This window comes from Diadema setosum, chromosome 8 (assembly GCF_964275005.1).
Source record: "Diadema setosum chromosome 8, eeDiaSeto1, whole genome shotgun sequence".
Taxonomy (NCBI): domain Eukaryota; kingdom Metazoa; phylum Echinodermata; class Echinoidea; order Diadematoida; family Diadematidae; genus Diadema; species Diadema setosum.
In genome coordinates, this window is record NC_092692.1 from 38,606,588 (window position 1) to 38,627,907 (window position 21,320).

The window sequence follows — 21,320 nt, forward strand, 5'->3', positions numbered from 1 at the left end:
CAGATTTGTGTGCGTCCGCGTATTAATGTAGTTAATTATAATCTGGACAACTGGAAAGATTGTTTGTCATAACATTACCTTCAAATTCTTCCTTTTTGTTCCACTGAGTATTAAATGAGGGTATTGGGCATAAAAAGTATGATAAGTGTTGTCTGGACTATTATCTGAATCTCCACATACAGGACAGTGACTTGGCGCATTGATATCGTCTACTTGCATTCATTCAATATTTTGGTCGCAGGTAGCACTTGCTGCTGCTATACACTGCACTCACAGTGCAAAGGCATAGCGTCACTCTTCCAACTGGCTGTAGTATGGAGTGGTGACACACAGGTTCTGTAGTCCCACATATTTACTAACCTCTACTCTTTTGGTGGGCGATTTTCACCTCTCAAGTCTCATTTTCGCTTTAATATGGTGTAAGTTGTTTATTTACTCAACTCTTCTACTTTATATATTCAATTTGAAGAGAACAATGTTCTGGTAGGAGAGAAGTAGTATCATTAGCACACTTTTAACGTCGTCAAAGTGTCGGTGTTCACGTTTGCTTGTATGTTCCCCTCAGCAATGTACAGCACTGCAGAGCTTCGGCGGGCACTCCCGCAGGCTTCGGCTCCGGGCCCGCTAGGGCTGGCTGCAATCATGCGAGCGACATCGACATCCAGTGCAGTGGTCGTTGCCCAGTACCATTCGGCATTCAATCCATGGCTTTGCCTTTGTCTGTCAACTTTGCAGCGAATTTTGCTTGTCCACATCAAGCAACGCGAAGCTACATGATGCATATCATATCATGATCCCTGGAAAATTTATTCTTCATCTCTGTCAATATCATATTCATTCTCTGAAATTCTTTGATTTGATTTTGATTTTGAAATTGTCTTACAAACTTACTTTAGCTAGTTATAAATTTAATCTCTAACTTGTGTTTATATGCTATTGTATGTAGAATTATTGTCTAATGTAGGGCTTACATAAAATTTTACACCTCTTTTACTGATGAAGGGTACACCTCTTTTACTGATGAAGGCTAACGTTAGAGTTATAAATTCTTAAACCTAAATTACTGAATATAGGCATCTAGCGATGGGGCCCTTTTAGCTTTTTAGGGGGTCTAATTCACATTAAAATTTAAACATAATGTGACTTGGGCAGTAAAATCCATCTGTCTGGAGGAGTCTCGTATCATTAAAAAAGAAAAAATGATAATAATAATTGCTCTCGTGTGAAGCCGGAGGCCAGTCTCCGCAGAACATATCAACGATGACAAGATACAGACCAATCTTTCAGTCAAAATGTTTTTGAACGAATTTTATCCTTCACTGTCTGACATACAGTATATACATTTTATAAGTTCTAATCTTGGGTCGCATTGATTATTAAACACTCGGTAGGGCCTGCTTGGGCCTAGACATCCTATCTGTATTTTTTTTTTTTTCAAACAGAGCGAAGGCAGATGCAATCAATCAAATTTAAATGCATTTCAGATCATCAGATTTGTTGTCTAGACTGAGGGATAATCTGGCTCAAATCAAAGCAATTTGAAGACTTAAATGTGATGCTGATGATGCAATACAACACAATGGGAAGTTGCTGGGCTGGAATTGGATGATGTGCTATTGGATCCTTCAGTATAGGCCTACTAGTCTGTACAGTGTAGACACTCCTCTATACTCTCAGCAGCACTTCAAACTTTTGCTGGTGTGATATCTGAGAATGAAGACACTGCTAGTCCTACTTAATTGAGATTTATTTTTTCAGTAACAACCATTCGGACAAATTATTGTCGGTACTTCTCGGATGGCCTGCCATAGAAAAAAAAAGCACCCAAACTGATTTATCATGTTATGGACTAAATGGTGAATTTAATGGAATTAAATTCTGAATTTGTATTACATGGAGCCCTGCTAAGGGAGCAGTGGATGTCTGTACAGTGTAAGCAACGTCAACCACATCAATCACAATCGGTGGCATGGCACATCGTATCTGCACAAAAACTTTCCCTTTCAAAATATAACTTGTATTCACCTCCAGATCTCACATACAGTGTGTGACCGCAGCCCAAACGCGAAGAGTGTAGATAGTGGAGCACCCCACGGGGTTAGACCTTAATTGCGGACAAATATGTAATTTCAGCTTCAATTAAATTCTCTGTCGTACTATACATGCAATAACTTTTAATGCAAACCTTTCTTTTTTTAGATCATATATCTCCAGCGTACGTGCACATTTATTTTGAAGAGCGATTGCATCAATATTCATTAGAGTATCAGGGTTCTCGCCAGGAATTTCTTCACGCTTGTCGGCATTTATGCGCGCTTTTCTGGGGGTGGGTACGGGAGGGGGGTTCCCCCTCCCGCGCGAAGCGCGGAAGCCTTCGCTAATGCTCAATACAACACAGATAAATCGCCGCTAAAATGCCACTAAATGCGACATTCTCACGGAGATGTAATGAACGTTATGAGGGGCATATTCTCACAGAAACAATGCAGAAACTCCATACCTTATGTTAGCGGCAGTTCCTAAATAATACCGGTAAATGAAAGAGAAGTAGGTGCCGATGGTGGAGGTTCCGATTTCTTTTAGGCCTTTCCTGTTTCACTGTTGCAATAATTAGCCGCCTCTGCATCGCAACAACGCGCGCCGTGTTGCTTTCTCGCCGTCTGCTCGACCACGTGGTAGGCCTATTGCATGCAGATGCGCGAGAAGCGATCGAGAACTTTCGGGACATCGTTGCACTTTCCTGTCTGGGTATACTGCGGTAGTTTGGCCGTGACATCAAAGAGATATCCTACAATTTTAAATGTAATGATGGTCATTATTCCGAAGGTTTGTTTAATCATAAAATGAAACGATTCATTACTGAGTACTTCGAAGGTTTGTAATCGAAAACAACAACAACACCAAAGGTCGGTACTACAGATGAATGTTCAAAATAAAACTGATTTCGTTCGAAGATTAACAAGCATTTTTTTTTTTTTTTTTTATTTTCCGATCAACGAACCTTCAGAAAGGAATCTATCATCTATCATCGTTATTGTTTCAGAATAAAAAAACGTTCAGAATAAGAAAACACCGTTTTGGGGCCGTTGTTGTATTCCGAAATTATACTGGCAGAACATTCGAAATAACAAAACTGATTTTGTTTGGATATAAACGAATATTTTCTCCTTTATAATTTTTCTATTAACGATCATTCAGAATTAACAATGTAGAGTATTATTTTGCCATTATTCTGTCGGAGTAACGAACCCTGAGGGTAAGAAAACTATAACCGTTTTCATTTCTTCTTTATCGTTTTCCGATTAACGATCGTTCAGAATTAAGAATCTAAAGTATTATCGTTATTCTTTCGCAGTAACGAACCTTCAGAGTAAAAGAAAACTAACAGTTTTGGGGCCGTCGTTTTATTCTGAAATTTTACTGACGGAAACGTTCGAAATAACAAAACTGATTTCGTTGTGAAATGAACGGACATTTTTTAAAATCATTTTTGGATTAACGAACCTTCAGAATAAGGAATATAGCATTGTTTTATCATTAATCTGTCGGAGTAGCGAACCCTAAGAGTAAGAAAAGTGCAACTGTTTTTTTGGGCAGTTGTTTTATTCCAAATTTCACTGGCAAAACGTTCGAAATAACGCACTGATTTCGTTTTGAAATTTACGGACATTTTTCTTTATTCAATTTTCGGTTAACGAACCTTCAGAATAAAGAATCTACAATTTATTATGTCATCTTTACTACTTCTGTCGGAATAACAGACCCTTATAGAGTACGAAAACACGATGTTTTGTGCCGTCGTTTTATTCCGAAATTTCACTGACAGAAACGTTCGAAATAACAACACTGATTTTGTTGTGAAATGAACGGACATTTTTTCTTAATCATTTTTTTTTTAATTAACGGACCTTCAGAAGAAGGAATCTAGCATTAGTATTTCATTAATCTGTCGGAGTAACGAACCCTGAGAGTAAGAAAATTGCAACTGTTTGGGGGCAGTCGTTTTATTCCAAAATTTCACTGGCAAAACGTTTGAAATGACGCACTGATTTCGTTTTGAAATTTACGGACATTTTTCTTTATTCAATTTTCGGTTAACGAACCTTCAGAATAAAGAATCTACAATTTATTATTTCATCATAACTACTTCTGTCGGAATAACAGACCCTTAGAGTACGAAAACACGCTGTTCTGTGCCGTCGTTTTATTCCGAAATTTCACTGGCAGAACGTTCGAAATAACAAAACTGATTTCGTCGTGAAATGAACGGACATTTTTTCTTAATCATTTTTGGATTAACGAACCTTCAGAATAAAGAATCTAGCATCATTTTATCATTAATCTGTCGGAGTAACGAAAAAAAAATGAACCTTGGTGGCGATAACTGATGCTGGTGTAGAGAAAAACAAAGACAGCTCGCTCAAAAGATGCTTCCTTCTTTCAGTTTATTTTCTCCCCAGTCATTCTTATCGTTCTCCTCCCATGAACCCCTGCCATGCACGGACGATGAACAAAACAAAATGTTACCGACGCTGCAATGAAAAAAAAAGAAAGAAACACGTCCTCGAAGCAAATTATCTACACTTTTCAAGTTGAAAAAATTGATGTTCGTAATGAAGAATAAAAAAAAAAGTACGACCTCAAGCAGTGGGGAAACTTGATATCATGGCTTGTGGAAATTTCCACGAAATTTCCACGAAAGCCAGGTGTCAGATAAAGAATGTCGCGCGTACTGCCACCTTGCTTCAGTAGTCGTAAACAGCGTGTACATAGCATGTAAACCAACTGGGAATATTGATGAATGATCAGCCATTTATTTTCTGCCCATGAAGGCCCCCTAACCCACCTTTTAACAAACCAACCCAGAAGCACGTGGAGCATTACGTACGTTGAACTTGAAAGACCATCATGACAGAATTACTATAAATTTCGGCCCGGAGAAGGAAAATGGAATATTCACGAATGACGTTTACAAATCTATGGAAATTGAAAAGGCTAAAATGGAAAGCATGGCTTTTTAGATAAAAAAAAAATAATAATAATAACCCACTGAAACTACCAAAACCTAAATAACAATTTGCATTTGCTTACTCCATCGCACGTTCTTTTTTCTTTTCTTTTTTTCAAACGAAAAATGGAGTTAATTTTCTCTCTGCGGCAATGCTTTGAACGCATCTAATTTTGCTTCATTGCCGATGGCCAGCTTCCTAAAGAATTGATACGAATCCTTTCAAATATACGAAACAAAGTCTAAAAATCCTGGATCCTGGCGGTGAATTTCGATGGTATTATAAATCCTGCTCACTATCAAAATTTAATCATCTGTTCCTTGCGCCATTTTACCAACCAACTGTAACTGTTTCTGAAAATTTCATCCTAATCTGTTCCCAAATTTTGACTTATTTTGCGAATAGAGAGACAGACAGGCAGACAAACTAACAAACAAACCAAAGCAGCCAAAAAAAAAAAAAAAAAAAATACAACCTTTGGCGGAGGGGGGCATGCATTTCATATCGTTTGTTTTTGCGTAACCCGACAACAAGCGTGACAACAAGCGAGCACGTGTCAGCCTTCCTCAGCCTCCTTCGGCCTCCGACCCTCTCTTTCCGTCCTCTCTCTCCCTCTCACTACACCTCCCTGCTCTCACAATACACTGTACCGTTGTACACGCAGGCAGCTGTAAGTGGCCGGCTGGGTGCTTGTGCATGTGTGTGTGGATCCCAAATCAGAGCGCATGCGAGTGAGCATGTGTGTGATGTGGTGTGTATCAGCTAGTACGTCGCTCTGTTGAGCCGCGTTGTTGTGATCGGTGCGGTGACTGCGTAGATAGATAAATTTTTGCGCTTGTATAAGTATGTAAACTGCTGCTGCTTTCAACATCTAGCTTCTTTTCTAGCCAGATAATAAAGACTGAAAAAGGCGAGAAATTGGTCCGAACTTAGCTCGTCAAGCAAGTTACCCTTGTCGGCAAGTTCACGCGTGGTGTTACCCTTGTCGGCAAGTTTTACCCTTGTCGGCAATTGCTTCTTCAAACCGCACGCTTGTCGGGGCCGACAAGGGTGATATACGCTGGCGAGATCCCTGAGTATTGTTATGAGCTTCTCGTTTATTTACACATGTATTCTTGAGGGAGGGATGGCCTACATGTACTAGCTAGCAGGTGATACTTCTTGGTTCTGTCGAATGTATGTATTAAAAAAAAGATAAAAATCTGTGTTCGCTTGCATACAATTTTGTTGATGATAAATATTCATCATTAAATTTGCATATTTGCATGCAGTCACTATGTCTACTTTTCTTAAATGTGGCAGTTTACTACCAATCTCTTCTAAGGGACTCCTTCTTGACCACAGTGAGCATCAAATAAATTTTCTCTCTATCTATTTCTGTCTCCCATATGTAGGTGACTGACTCACACTGTCAGCCATGTCTCAGTCCAGACAACTGAGTCTCAGTCTTAGCGGCTCACAGATCTCCTCTATGAAGAAGACTGGGGCCAGCGGAGGCACCACGCCGGGCAGACCAGGGAGCAGTCGGCCCACCACGGGTAGACCCAGCACAGCCGGCAGCAGCAGGCCGAATTCGGGCAGGTCCACCGCCAGGGGGAGGTCTCCCGGGAGGGGAGAACTTGGGGCAAATGTCAGGTCGAAGCCTACAAACAGCAAGGTGAGAGACTGAACCCCCTCTCTGGCTTTAAATTCAAGTCAATTCTCGGTATCGCCAATACCTAGGTGCCGTGCGCAGAGCAGCATTTTAGATGCATTATGGTATAGCTCGGGGGACAAACCTGCCCTGATTTTGGATGCACATGCACTCAGATCACGCTCTGAGATCACTACCAAGAATTGTGATATTCAGATCTTACTTATGCCGTAGGCTATCTTGCTTATGCCGTAGGCTATCTTGAATCTGTGCCATTAGACAAGTTGAAACATATGTCTTCATTTGTGAATTCAGTCATCTTGAATCTCTGTATTGTATTTATTTTTGATCAGAATGTTCATACTGACAAAAAGTCTTGATTTTACAGACTAATCAATCCAGGGGGTGTTTCATGAAGTCAAACTTAATCTAAGATTGACTAAAACTAAAAGTTATGGTATGCCACTTGTTTCCCTGTTCAATTTCACTAGCTTAATCATCACACACTTCAAATTATCATGAATGTTATCAGAATAATTTCATTGTTTTTAATGTTATTTATCTTATGTATTTTCAATGGCTACATGACAAATGTCTCGAAAATCTTCATTTCATTAGAAAGTTGAGCAACATTGAAGACACACACAGCATACCATATTATTTAGTCAATCTTTCGACTTAAATTCTTTGTGAAATACCCCCCAGTGTAAACAGCTCATTATGATAACATGCTTGTCAACAAAATGATGTTTCAGCTATAACATGTTTGCCTCATCCAATATGATATGGTTCAAGAAGTCAAACATATAGGCAGGACCACTAACACATTTATAATTTTATAAATCAGTTTGTTAATTTAAAACAAAAATTGTCAAGATATACTGTTATGAGACCTTGGGTACACCAAGTGCCAAATTACATATGACATATTCTGGGCTTTTGACAATGTACATTGTACTAAAAAATTACATGTATTTACAGTGATGCAATTTTAACTCAGAGTTTGTGTCAGTGTTTGATTCTTTTTTGTTTGTTTCACATTTATTGTCTAGAGTAAGCACTCCACATTGTGTGTGTTTATGTTGTGTTTTGGGTGTGCATGTGTGTTTTTTATATGTGTGTGTCACTCTTTTCTCATTTTGTTACTGTAGAGCACTGTAAATGGCCTAACAAGAAGTTCAAGTAGTTCCGGTATTGGCAGTTCTGACTCCAGACACAAAAGAGGTGAGAACAAACCAAATCTTGCTTAGTTCTCTCAGTGTTAAAATCTTATCCAGTATAAAAAGATAGCAAAATCCTTGAATGGGCACTGATGAATCAAGCATCTTGTAGTTCAAGGGATGTGTAAAGGACTGGACCACATTATTACAAAATTTTGATTTGCTGAAGCAGTTAGGACTGAATTGCACTACATTGGCTTTGTCAGAGATAAGACTCCTAGTCAACAGGGGAGTAAAAATTGTTTTTATTCTTTGTTTTTCCCTCAGCTGAGAGAAAATTTTGCATAAGTAACAATTTTAGTATATATGTCCTCTAAAAGAGATTTAACCCTAACAACAACAACGACAACAACAAAAAAGTGTCACTGAAAGAAGGGAATGGAATTCAAAATGGCAGATCCAAAAATTTCAGTACCCAACAAATCTTCAGAAACTTTAAGATGTCAGTTGAATTATTCGACTGACCGCCTAAACTCTCTTCAGTTTGCCATATTGAAATGTGATATAACATGCTTTGTTTATGGTAAAATGCTTTTCTTCTTGTGTGACTGCAGTATAATGTTACTTGTGTGTACACTTTTGGTACAAGAAAGTCACATGGGAGCACCCTGTTTTGAAAGCAACTTTTATCTCATGATTCTGCCTCGCATACAGTACATGTATTGTAAAACAAAGGCTTCACATTCTTACATATGATAAAATACAAAGAATCAACTCCTTACGTAGATCTGACTGTACTTCATCTTTTGTTCAATGCACACATGTAAAAAAAGCAGTTGAGCAGTCCCAAACAAGAAATGTTAAGTAAATATCAAAGTGATGTTGTTTATGCTAATCTCCTTCGATGTCACCTTCTCTTTGGTGTAGAAAAGCAGAGATGAATGATAATTCCTAAATTATGCGAATAAATGAAGTATAATTGGAATTCTATCAGTAATAATGAAGTACAAGATGAGGAGGGTTGCATATTCCTCGTGCTTTAGGCAGGAGCTTCACACAGGTGGAAGATTCAAAGTCTATTGTCATGATAATGAGTTTGAGTCTTCGAGTGTATATAAAGGAGGTGGATATTCCACGCCTCTCATCTTTCGAAGTGTGAACAAAGGACCTTTCCAACATCACGACTACGTACGTGAAAAACAAAGACACCACAGTCATTCAATTAAACAGGCACATACACTTTGTATTATGTTCGCCCTAAAGGGGCCTTGCGTTTATATGCCATTATCACTCATCAATCACAATCTCAACCGAATGATAAAACAGTTTCCGTGCGGAACAAGGGGAGGGAATAAGACCTGTTGTTATCAATGCTGTGTGTATGCAGCGTGTGGGCGGGACCCTCCTCATCTTGTACTTCATTATTACTGATAGAATTCCAATTATACTTCATTTATTCGCATAATTTAGGAATTCTATCACGTAATACTTCGTACAAGCTTCAGAGGGTTGCATAACAATTCAAAGAGCATCACGGGAACTGTTTTGTATGTCATACAGTACAGATGGCAACTATGAAAGAAAACACAGCTGGCGAAGTAGCATTCATGTGTATTTCTGAGCAGTTTTAATACTCGCACTTTCGTTCAATGAGAACCACGACCAAAAATAATAACATCAGTTGACAAGTTGGATAGCAATGCGGCAATACAAGGCTGTTACAATAATCTTGGTAATAACATTAAGTCGCTGTATATAATGTCAGAGGTTATACATAAAGGCACTTGTATACAATGTTGAACAGAACACATATCGCCACATTCAAGTTTATACACAAAAGTCATTCACGATCGTCTAGGTCCCAAGATTTAGGATACTGGACGCAAAATTTTGTTCTGTAGAAGGCTTAAAGTAGAATTCCCTAAAGGTTCTGGAGTTTGACCAGTTTGCTCTAGCCATTATTTCATGGATCGAAACACCGTGGCAAAAGGCAGCTGAACTGGCCGCACTACGATAGCTGTGGGCCGAGAAAATTGATGCATCTATTTTTGCTTTGACTAGAACGTTCTTTAACCATCTTGCTATTGTGGCGTTCGACGCCTTGTTGTGTGGTTTCCTCGTCGAAAGAAAAAGCTTTGTCTCCTTATTAGCCTGACGAGCCACTTCCGTTCGTTTGAGATATTCCTTTAGAGTAGACAAAACACAAATTTTTTCATTTGGAGTGTAAGCTGGTAATTCAACCGACTGGGAAGCGATCTTCGCCTTGGGTGACGTTGTCTTTAACAAACCCATAATTTGAAAACTTGCACATTCATCATTTACAGTCATGTACGATGTATCAAGAAAACCTAACGTTTGTACTCTTTGAGCTGAAACAAGAGCAGTAAGAGAAATAAGCTTTTCACTCAACAGGAGTAAATCGAGATTTTCATTAACATCTAAGGAACTTAAATAGTCCAAAACCTTGGAAACTTCCCAAGTGCTCGTGTACCTCGGTTTCGGAGGTTTCTCATTAAATATTCCCTTCATCAATCGTATGATAAGCGGATGCTTTCCAACAGAATAACCATTAATAGGTGGTAGCGCAGATGATAGCGCTGAACGATAACAGTTCACTGTAGAATAGCTCTTCCCCAAACTTTGGGAAGACAAAAAATTAACAACATGAACTATAGTTGGGTTAAACGGATCAAACGATCGTCTATTACACCAATGAAGCCACTGGGACCAAGCAGACTCGTACTGTTTGTTGGTATTTTCCCTCCATGAGCGGGAGAGAAGACGTCTAGCGTCCTCCGAAAAACCTTCTGCTTCCCACTGTTCGCCGAGATGGTCCAGGCGACTAGCCTGATGTCTGGCAACGTCGTGGGGAGGGGCTCTAGACACCCCCGTGGGAGGAGAATGGGCGGGGCTATTAATGACTCGAGGAGGATGGGGTACCAGGGCTGGGCTCTCCACAATGGAGCGATGAGCAGCGCCATCTGGCAGCTGTCCTGATGTAACTTGTGCAGGACTCTAGAGAGAATGCAAATAGGTGGAAATAGATATGGGGTTAGCGAACTCCATGATAAAGAAAATGCGTTAACAGCGCATGAAAGTGGATCGTGTTTCCATGACACGAACATCTGCAATTTGGCATTGTGTCTAGTAGCGAACAAATCAACATCAGGTGTAAATGACCTAGACAGAACCATCGCAAAAATATGTGATCGAAGGCTAAGTTCTTTGTTCATGTCCTTTCGAGACAGAGTGTCGGCCTCGATGTTATGAATGCCTGGTATGTAAGAGGCCGAGAGCCAAACATTCCTACTAAGGCACCACGACCAAATTTCCCTTGCGATGCAGTCTAGATTTGGGGTATTTCCTCCCATCTTGTTCACGTAAACCACTGTTGTGTTACTATCCGATTTCACGTGAATGTGTGTATTGGTAGTTACATCACAGAGCGCTTGGATTCCTCGATATGCTGCGAGGAGTTCAAGCTCATTAATATGCAAAAGTGATTCGTCTTGCGACCACCTAGCTTGAACAAAGGAGCCATCATTCTCACAAAAGGCTCCCCAGCCTGAATTACTTGCATCAGTGCTCACTGTCATGGATATGTCGGGCAAAACTAAGCATGTCTGAAAACTTTCAATAGGCTGAGAAACCCACCAGACTATCTCCCGGAGCTCCTTTTTCCCCAGCTGGACATGAGTGTTGAAATTTTCGTTTGATTTTCTAAGCTCCTTTGTCTTGAACCATTCTAATGTGCGAAAATGCAGCCGCCCCGTAGGGATCGCATCAAAAGTGGAAATAATCAAACCAATAAACTTTGCCAGGTCCCTGATAGTAACTCGGTTTGATGATAACAGAATTCGACCGCAACTCTTTAATTTCACCACTTTTTCGAGAGGTAGACTAACTGTCATTTCAACCGAATTTAACTGAAGACCCAAATAAATCAAAGCCGTCTTTGGCGTAGTACTTGACTTCTCGAAGTTGACTAGGAACCCTAAGTTTGTCAACAATTCGACGGCACATGTAGTATTTTGTGTGCTCTCTTCTTGGGAACGTGCAAAAATGAGAATGTCATCCAAATAAATAACTGCACGAATTCCCTTACATCGAAGGGACGAAATGACAGGTTTCATGACTTTAGTAAAAACACGTGGGGCCGAGCATAGGCCGAAAGGTAAACAATTAAAACAGTAGAATTTTCCACTCCACGAAAAACATAGAAACTTTCGATGCTCATCAGCCATTGGAATTGTGAAATAAGCGTCTTTCAAATCAATTGTCGTTAAATAATCGAATGGCGATAACAGTTCCTTAACATCTCTGAACGTTTCCATTTTAAAATGTTCATGTTTTACAAAGGCGTTCAGGTTCTTCAGATTGATAATTGGTCGGAGATCTCCTGATTTTTTAGGAACTGTGAATATAGTGGATAAGAAGGCAACATCTCCCTTAGCAATTTCGCTAATTGCACCTTTCTGGCAAAGCAAATTGACTTCTTTTTCGATGGCAGCTTTCTCCTCGTGGGAGAAAGGAAAGGAAAGGGAGTTTCGTGATTGTTTGGGAGTAGAATCAAAATTGATTTTGTAGCCAGTGATAGCATCAATTATCCACCGATTGGATGTTATAGCCGACCAAGCGTGTCTGAAGAACCTGAGTCTTCCTGCCTGGAATTGTTGATGTTTTGAACTTACTAGTTTTTTGAAGAGTCGTCACGGGCATTTCGCTGCTGGCCAGCAGTCTCCCGAAACCTCGGAGGGGGAGGACGAGAGATCGTGGCATGCCGGAACGATCTCTGTGGAGGTCCGTGACGGTTGCCTGACCGCGTATCGCGGTAGTTGTCATACGGGCGAAACGCCGGACGTCTGCCACTCGTGAGGTTGCCGAAACGGCGGCGGTATCTTCCTACTGACGGGGCGATCTTCTGCCCCACCAAATAGGTATCTCCCACTGATTTCAATGTCGCCGAAAGGTCACCACCGAAAAGTGTCTGACCCACTGGCACGGTTCGGCTGCAAATTCCCCGATACTTTGGGTTGAAAGATGGCTTTAAATCTTCTCGGCGCTTCATCGAGATTTCATACGTGGCATGTCCCGCCAGCGTTATCCCATCCAGCGCCAATCGTTTGACGCGGCTCACATCAACTGCCCTCTTGTCGTCGGCGGCATCATGAAGTTCTGCCAGGATATGGGCGTAAGGGATCATTCCCCGTACTACGGCTTTTTGAAGTTTTTGGGCTCGAGAGTCGGCCGCTCTAGCTTTGGTAGGAATGGACGCCCATAGCTGTTCATCGACACGGGGGGCGCACAGCGCCGGGGCGTTTGCAGGCGTTAGATATTGCTTATCCAGTTTTTCAAGACACTCAGTCTTTGGCGGCATGGTCACGGCTTTTGTTAGCCGGGTAGATAGTGCGTCGAAAACGGGCTTTCCAAGCACCTCGGGGCCATGACCATATAATTCGTCGTCAGAGTCAAAGCCAGTGTTTTTGTTCACTTGTGCGGTGGAGAAAATCTCAAGGTCCGCTTCTGGGTCATAGCTGACCTGACGGCTGGGGGACGACACGCCTGATACAACAGACTCTTCCGCAAAGATGCTTAACAAGTCATCTTCATCATCACGGCTACGCCGAGGATGCCCGCCGGCAGTTTGGGGCACATGCTTCGCATGCTGCCCGGCGGGATGTTGAGCGTCAGATGGTTGGTTGTCCATTAAAGCTGCTAACTGCGTTTTTAACAGTTCGAAATCCGCCATCGACGGCACAGCAGCTGTGGACGGGACTGGGCCCGTCGACTGTCCCCCGACTTCCGACATATCCATAGTTGAGAAACTGCGTATGATAAGACGAAGACGTAACCTCCTGCCGTTCACACAAGAAAAAGATGAGAGGCGTGGAATATCCACCTCCTTTATATACACTCGAAGACTCAAACTCATTATCATGACAATAGACTTTGAATCTTCCACCTGTGTGAAGCTCCTGCCTAAAGCACGAGGAATATGCAACCCTCTGAAGCTTGTACGAAGTATTACGTGATAGAATTTAGAATACTGAAAGCAACACTCAAATGTGTAAGGATGCACATGCATTGACAGGTATTTATTTTCCCATGATGTTCCATAAGTATTATTCATATTTACTTTGTCACTCTTTTCAAAACGCCTCTCCATTGAAGCTGGGAGTTACAATGCAGAGGCGACAGCTCGCAGTAATACAACAGATGACTCAGATTCCGTTCTTCAAGCCATGGAAAATCCACCGTAAGCTCACATACACTGTTATCTGTTGCGGCCATAATTTGTAAGCATGCTGACACACACACATACATATAATTATTTTGTGCTCGAATGTTGAGTGCAGAATTGTGTGTCAGTGCAGTATATGTCGTTAATCACAGTATTGTCATGTCAAAAAACATTTTCAATTAGAAGTTTACTGTAATCATTTGATTTCAAGGTTTCATACCCTCATCTTTTTTTTTTAATCAAAATGATCTTGTCATGTATTCATTCAAATTAGAAGGTTACTATAATCATTTTAGTTAAAGGTTTTATACTATCATCTTTTCATCAAAATTACCTTGTGTATTCAGGACACAAAATCAAGTGGTTAAATATCCTTAAAGCTCAATTTTCTATGAACAATCATCCACTTGTATCATTCAGGTTCTAAAGTAATTGCTTTACTACCAAAAATATATAACTCTTCGGGTATAAACCTAGCAATTGAAAATGATAATAAGTTGACTCAGTGTAACTGCATACTTCTGTAGAAGAGAAAACAATGTATTTCTGTCTACTAAATCCAGTGTGTGTGATCTGATTTGAATAGCTCCTCTGACTTCCTGGCTCTGTTTGACACTGATCATCAACCAGTCATCAAGAACAGATCTGAAGGAAAGTCGAGGAAAACACAGAAGAAAACTCAGGAAACCGTGAGTTCTTCTTCTCTTCTGTAGAAGTGCATCCTTCATGATAGTTGAAGATCAGCGCACTGCAGAGTGGTGTGCATGCCGTCGTAGCACTAACAGACTAATCATTGTTTACATAGAATGAAAAATATGTTGTGCACTACTATGCACGTATGAAGTGCTGCTAAAAATTATTGGCATGACTGAATGCTAGATGAGGGCTTCCCTCAATGCCTTGTTAAAGACATTGAGTGGTGGGAAGATTGCAGGATCCTTCTTAAGGTTGTTCGTTTCCCTGCAGCAGGTGCAGGGAAAGAAGGATGAAGAGAAAACTTGTTAGCTGGAGTGTGGGATCCAGAATTGGCTAGCATGGCCTCTGGTGTTTGATGTCAGTGGTGTGAGGTGGTCCTTCCAATCAATATCAACTACAGCGTAGGTCGAACTATATCTTGTAGACCATTGCTAGCCGACTGTCGATGTCAGCTGTGGAGTGTAGGCTCTTGAAGCTCATTCAGCATGGTACTTCTGTTTCTGTTTCTTGTAATTAGCAGTATTTGTATTTTTTGTATAAAGTGGGATTACCTGGAAAGGAAGAAAACATGATGACTTTGTCTGATGTGGAGATTGCTGTCCTGAAGGCCTGGTTAGAGATCTACCCATCGACGACAGAGGTCATCAATTAGTGATTCTAATATTTGCTGTATTTTCATGTTGTACATTTAGTGAATATTGATAATGAAGTATATCTGGCGGTGGGGATAATCATGATAATAATGAAGAAATAACAGTGATGATCATATTCATAATGATGATAAGGGTGATAGCAAGTTTCACATGAATTGGAGTTTTTGAATGTCATCTCCTGCAACATTACTGTTAAATACTGTTTGCAAGCCATGTATAAGAATTCATTATACAGGTGACTCCCTGTGGTGATGAAGTCTCCTTGTTTGCATTCTTCAGATACCAGGCCGAGCTTTTGCAATTCCCATCAGTGCCAGAACCACGAGCACTCTGGACTCGTATCGCCTGAACAGCTCGCGATCAGCTGCAGGCGAGGTGGCTGACGAGCACCAGGCAGCCGTGCCGTCATCCCCGCTGCAGTCCCTCACACAGCAGCTGGAAAAGGACATCGACTCCAACCACATCGCCCGCAACTCGTACCGCCAGCCGGAGACGGACTACACCAGTCTCGCGCTCAGGAATGGGACCGTCTCGATGCGGGACGGTTCGGACAAGAACATCCGGCCCCCCAGCCCCAATAAGACGGGCAAGAATGAATTCAATTTGAACGATGATTCGAGGCTCCACGCTGCGACCGCTGGAAGTGCGGCAAGGCATAGCCCTGTACCTCCGCAAACACCAACCTACAATACTACTTACAGTGCCCCCAAGGCTCTGGCAAGGACTAACTCGTCGACGGACCACCCCGTGGCGGAGGAGTACATCGAGTCTGTCAATGCGGCTGCCAGTAAGATTCAGAAGTGGTACAGGGGCCACCTCGATGGAAGGCAGAAAGAGGGAGAGGATGAAATAAGGAAGATCTTGAGTCAGAAGCGCAAGGAGAGGTCAGAGCTGCTGCAGAAGGAACAGGAATTGGAGAGGACCAAAGAGCAGCGCGATAAGGACCGGAGACGGGTACGAGAGGAAAAGCTGAGGCAAGCCAGACAAGCTGCAATCCAGGTATAAATAGCCATTCCCTTTTTAACCCTAACTAGGCCGGGCTATTTAGGTAGATCATAGAGCCGGGGGGGGGGGGGGGGGGCCTCCCAGGCTCCCCCTCCAGATCCCGCCCGTCGACTGCGTGATCGCGACAAAAATTGGCACACACATTGCCTATGATGTAATCTAAAGTATCACAAAGTTTAATTTTTAAACAATTATTTATGCTAAATTATGCTAATTTATGCATAATGATGCATGAAATCAGACAATTTGGTATAAATCACTAAACAGAGCTCAAAATGGGCACATTTTTTGTGTAAATGTTCTTTTTAGTGTCCTGAGCAAATATAAGAGAAAAAGATTGTGCCATCAGAAAAAATTTCTTAAGTATTTTATTGTTTTTTTAATTTCTTATGTATTTCTTTGTTTTTTCGACTTTATGTTTTTCATTGTTTTTTCGATGAAACTTGTCCGCGACATTGTTCCGATCAAGAAAATATGTTATTAATTGATTTTAATCAATAAAACCCCAAAATAATCATACTTTTATGAAATTTGCCTGTAAGCACAGTTTGCATTGAAATTGTACACGAATTCACGTTTTTGAGCAATTTTTGGTCTGACATGCACATACATATTTATGCGCAACTTCGGAACCGCGCACCCAGGCATTGCAAATTTGGTGTCAAAAGATGCGGGAGACTCAAAAGAAAAAAGTCCTGAAACGTCGCGGCGATAGCTTTTCGCATTAGCGATACATCGCGCAGAACGTTGAGGGGGGGCCTCGGAGGCCCCCCCCCCCCCCCCCCCCCCTCCGGCCTAGTTAGGGTTAAGTTGGAAATATGCACTGCTCTGGTGGTTGACAATGAGGTTACGAAAATACAACATAGTATACTATGCAATGAGAATGAAACCTTGAATGTACTGGTATTGTGGTTTACAGCATGTGTAGATCTTGCAGATTTTACATGCCTTATAACAAACTAAGGGCTTTGCTGTGGTATCATAACTGAAACGCCCACGAAGACAACAGATGTGAGTTTGTTGTATTTGATACTGTCAAGAAATTCAAATGTTTTGATTACCAGGGATGGCCAATATTCAAACAGATATCTGACCCAGCATTGCTAGTTGCTCGTATTTTGTCCTCCAACTGTTTTATCATCTGTTTGTTTTAGTCACAAAAAGTCACTAGTTCATTTGGCAGCGTCGATGAATGCCATTTATGGACACAAGATTATTTTTAAGTCACTTTTTTGTGTTGCTCTCATTTAAAGAAGTCAGAAATGCCAACTGTTACTTTTTTTGCAGTATTTTTGTGTTCCCCCCCCCCCCAAAAAAAAAAAAAATTACCCCAGGTTTCATGAAAAATGCTTTATTTCAAAAGTGTACACATGAGTGCCTATTACAGGAAAGGTAAAAATTGCTCATTAATATGTGCTGAAGGAAATGCTGTGATATTTCTTTATAAATAGGACCTGCAGAGATCAAGAGAAGAGAAGAAGCGAGAAATAAAGGAGAAGGCGGAAGAAGAGCTGAGATACCTAAAAGCAAGTGGCAAAGTCGGCAAGAAACCAAGCAATAGAAAAGGAGCTGTGAAGAAACAATCAACAGGCTCCGGTCCAAGCCCCGCACAGGACACTACGAGAAAATCAGCAAGTGGGACTACACATAGTCCCAACCAATCAAGGCCGGGATCAAGTGCACAACAGAGGCCGGGAACTGCAAGCAGTGTGGGGCGAAAAGTAGATGAGATTTTTGAAGTGAGCACATCAATTTGGTGAATTTCTTTCCATTTTAGATTTTCAACTGACAAGTCCCTGTAGAAAAAAAAAAAAAAAAATTAATAATAATGGCTTTGCATTTACAGCATTTTTGGATAACTTAGTGATGCTGTGTTTGTCAAAGTGATGATACTTCTGTGCTGGGAGAGGGTGTGCAAAATGCACGTAATCATCCCTAACACTGCCCATACATCTATCTGCCACAAAGGGAATATTCCTTCAAGTATAGCATACTGTAGTAATCCATCACAAAACTCATGTATTATTTATAATATTATGTCTGAAGGGCAGTGTTCAAGTTGTAATACAGGCAGTTTTTGTCCACTGCAAGTAATGCTGTGTGGTATACTAGTTAAGTCTGCAAAGTCACTTCTATCTCACTGATGTCCGTCACATTTGAGATTATCCATGGTTGTCCATGGTCATTGTAGCATTTAACTGGGGAAACAGGCATTTCTGGCCATTAAGTGATTTTTGCAGATGGAACCACAGAGTTAGAAAGTATTTCTAATGTTGTTTTTCAGTTTCTTTCTGCAAGATGATCACTGTCATTGTGATCTTTGCTGCTATCTCATTGTAGGCAGCCTGAGTGTGTTTCTCAGTTTACTAGTGGACAACACTTTGGGGGCTAGATATTGGATTAGGGGGTGTAATTGACACAGGCAGGCTGGTTGGCAGTAATGTGCTTATAGCTTTTGTTGTGATAGTTTTGCCTTGTATGAATTGCGAGAGATTTAAAAAAAAAATGAACACATGAACAAGTAAACACTTTGATGATAAGATGTTGGTCAAAGCTTTATGCCAGGTTTCTCCCCCACCCCCTTTTTCTATGGGTGTTAGTTTATAATAGTTATGATGAATATCATGTGAACATTTTGTAACAGAGTGAGCCAGCAACTCATCGGACAGGTGGTACAGACAACGGCTACACGGGTGACACGGACAGTGAGGTCCAGCAGGACACCACCAGCAACACCCACACCAAGACCACCTTGAATGACCTCCTGGACACCCTGAAGCTCCTTGAGGAACCGGTCAAGATACCAAGCCCGACCGAGAAGAAGAAAGGACCGGCTTGGCGTAAGGCGACAGTATTCTTTTGTGAAGCTGCAATCCATTCCTCCCTCTGAAAGGATTGCTAATAAAATTGAAAAAAAAAAAATTTCATGGCATGCCTATGTTCATACGTACCTGCAGAGGAATTCTTGTCATAAAAAATAGATATAAAGTTGTATAGTAGCTTTTGGTTTTGTTTTTTTCTGCAAAGTGCAGCCTGTTTGACCTATGTATTCAACAGATTTGCCTCCAACAAATTTTGAAGGGAAAACCTAAGAGACAAATTTTATTTTCCGGTCACAGTGGACATTTTCGATGACAAGGAAGAAGAGGAAGAGGAGCCAGAGCCCCAAGCAAGCAGTCGAAATTTATCGGGGAGTGTGAACGCACCCCGGGGCGAGGTGAAGTCGTACCTCTCGGAGGAGAACATCCACGAGGTGGTCAGGAAGAGTATGGGAGGGGGCGACAGTAAGGACATCCCCCCTCCTAGGGCCTCAGCTAGCCACGCCTTGCTTACTGATGAGAAGCTGAGGTAGGAAACATAGGCCCTCTGTCATTGCATCCTCATCTGTTTATCATTATTAACCATATCTGACATCTGAGCAATGTACTGTATACGCTATATATTTCGCGTGGGTTTTATTTTCGCGAATTTCGCGAGTCGGGAGCTACTCGCGAAATTAACAACACGCGAAAATATTACCTTCCAAAATGAATCCCTTGCCTTGATGATACGAACATTTCAGTACTAGTATACCATGTCATGGCTTACCGAACAGACCATACTGGCTAAGCTTGTTTACGTACATATAGCACGTCCACGTCCTACTAACCAGTCGCTGTAAGTAGCATTCGCACAGCACAGCGTATTAACAGCGTCTGGGGGTGGTCGGGCTAGTCCACGTCTACTTATGAATACTGTAGAGCCAATCCATTATCGCAACCCCTCGTACCACTCGTCAGAAATCTAGCACGATGGACTTACCCACTTCAAAAATGTTGAATTCTAACTTACTAGTTCGCAGAGTTTGGTAAGTTTTTTTTCATGCAGTGTATAACTAGTATCATTCTTATTTGCTAGTAAGTTGAAAATTCACACTTTCTTTGCCACTTCATATTTTCTCTGGTCCCCCAATCGCGAATTTAACCACTCGCGAAAATGTGTGACAGCGGCAATTCGCGAAAATTTATGTACGCGAAAATTATAGCGTATACAGTAATTCTTATGGTTTATTGCCCCAAATTGACAGAAAAAAAAAATTATTACCTCCGCCAAGGGAGGAGGTTATGTTTTTATTACCGTTTGTTTGTTTGTTAGTTTAAGCTTAGTTAGTTAGTTAATGTATATGCCATATATTTCGCGAGTCTAAATTTTTGCGAATCAGGAATTCCCGACGATTTCGCGAGTGGTTAAATTTGCGATCGTGGAGTCCTGTACTGAACAGAGAAATAAACACTTGTACGTCACATTCATATCAGCATCAGAGTCAATATTTTCGCATGTCTTTAATTTCGCAAATAGCACCCAACTTGCAAAATTCACGAAAATTAAAACCTCCCGAAATATTAGTCGTATACAGTAGTTTGTTTGTTTGTTTGTCCGTGTGCAAAATAACTCAAAAAGTTGTGCACGGATTTGGATGAAACTTGCAGGGAAGGTTGAGAATGACACAAGGAACAGATGATTAAATTTTGGTAGTGATCGGGAAATTTTTATGGATCTTTTTAAGGATATTTTGCCAGGTAGGGTCAATGAACGTGGGAGTTCAAGCTGTGCATTTTTGAGGTTTTCATATGCGCACTAAAAAAGTGCGTGCTCTAGTTTCTGCTAGGGCGAGGTGCGCCGCACAGCTGAGGGTTTATGACGTAACAAAGGCTTCTACATTGGGAAATCGGGCAATTTTTCAGTGATCTCTGTGGAAGAGCAAGATCATCGGTGGAAAGTATCTGCTTTGTGCAGGTCTGCGCTATCAGAGTGCTTTTCTAATGTTATTAATATTTTCCTGCTCTTCATTTGTCTTCACATTTACATTGTTCACTGTTATTTCTATTTTGTGAGTGCAACCTTTGATGATATCCACTGGCCTATTGTAGTTTTTTGTAATTC

The 21,320-nt window shown here is 41.1% G+C and overlaps 3 protein-coding genes across 3 annotated transcripts in view; 1 reads left to right on the forward strand and 2 right to left on the reverse strand.

Moving 5' to 3' along the window:
• The first annotated feature begins 312 nt into the window (after window positions 1-312).
• The window catches only part of LOC140231767 (centrosomal protein of 131 kDa-like), a 34,115-nt gene continuing 13,107 nt past the window's right edge, over window positions 313-21,320 (forward strand). The window contains exons 1-9 of the mRNA XM_072311918.1: window positions 313-419; window positions 6,404-6,666; window positions 7,794-7,866; window positions 13,974-14,058; window positions 14,630-14,732; window positions 15,672-16,391; window positions 17,849-18,136; window positions 19,042-19,237; window positions 19,517-19,745. Of these exons, the coding sequence (XP_072168019.1) occupies window positions 6,427-6,666; window positions 7,794-7,866; window positions 13,974-14,058; window positions 14,630-14,732; window positions 15,672-16,391; window positions 17,849-18,136; window positions 19,042-19,237; window positions 19,517-19,745 (1,934 nt within the window). The 5' untranslated portion in view covers window positions 313-419; window positions 6,404-6,426. The remainder of the gene's footprint in view (window positions 420-6,403; window positions 6,667-7,793; window positions 7,867-13,973; window positions 14,059-14,629; window positions 14,733-15,671; window positions 16,392-17,848; window positions 18,137-19,041; window positions 19,238-19,516; window positions 19,746-21,320) is intronic.
• On the reverse strand, window positions 9,657-11,398 carry LOC140231678 (uncharacterized). Its single transcript, XM_072311832.1, has 2 exons — window positions 11,393-11,398; window positions 9,657-10,817 (listed from the first exon to the last, which is right to left on the reverse strand). The coding sequence occupies exons 1-2, from the start codon at window positions 11,396-11,398 to the stop codon at window positions 9,657-9,659; spliced, it is 1,167 nt and encodes a 388-aa protein (XP_072167933.1).
• Window positions 12,493-13,617, reverse strand: LOC140231679 (uncharacterized). The gene has a single exon (XM_072311833.1). The coding sequence runs from the start codon at window positions 13,615-13,617 to the stop codon at window positions 12,493-12,495; it is 1,125 nt and encodes a 374-aa protein (XP_072167934.1).

What these genes read in the sequence shown, in the direction of transcription:
- LOC140231679 (XM_072311833.1), bottom strand. Translation starts at nt 13,617, where the DNA reads ATGGATATGTCGGAAGTCGGGGGACAGTCGACGGGCCCAGTCCCGTCC.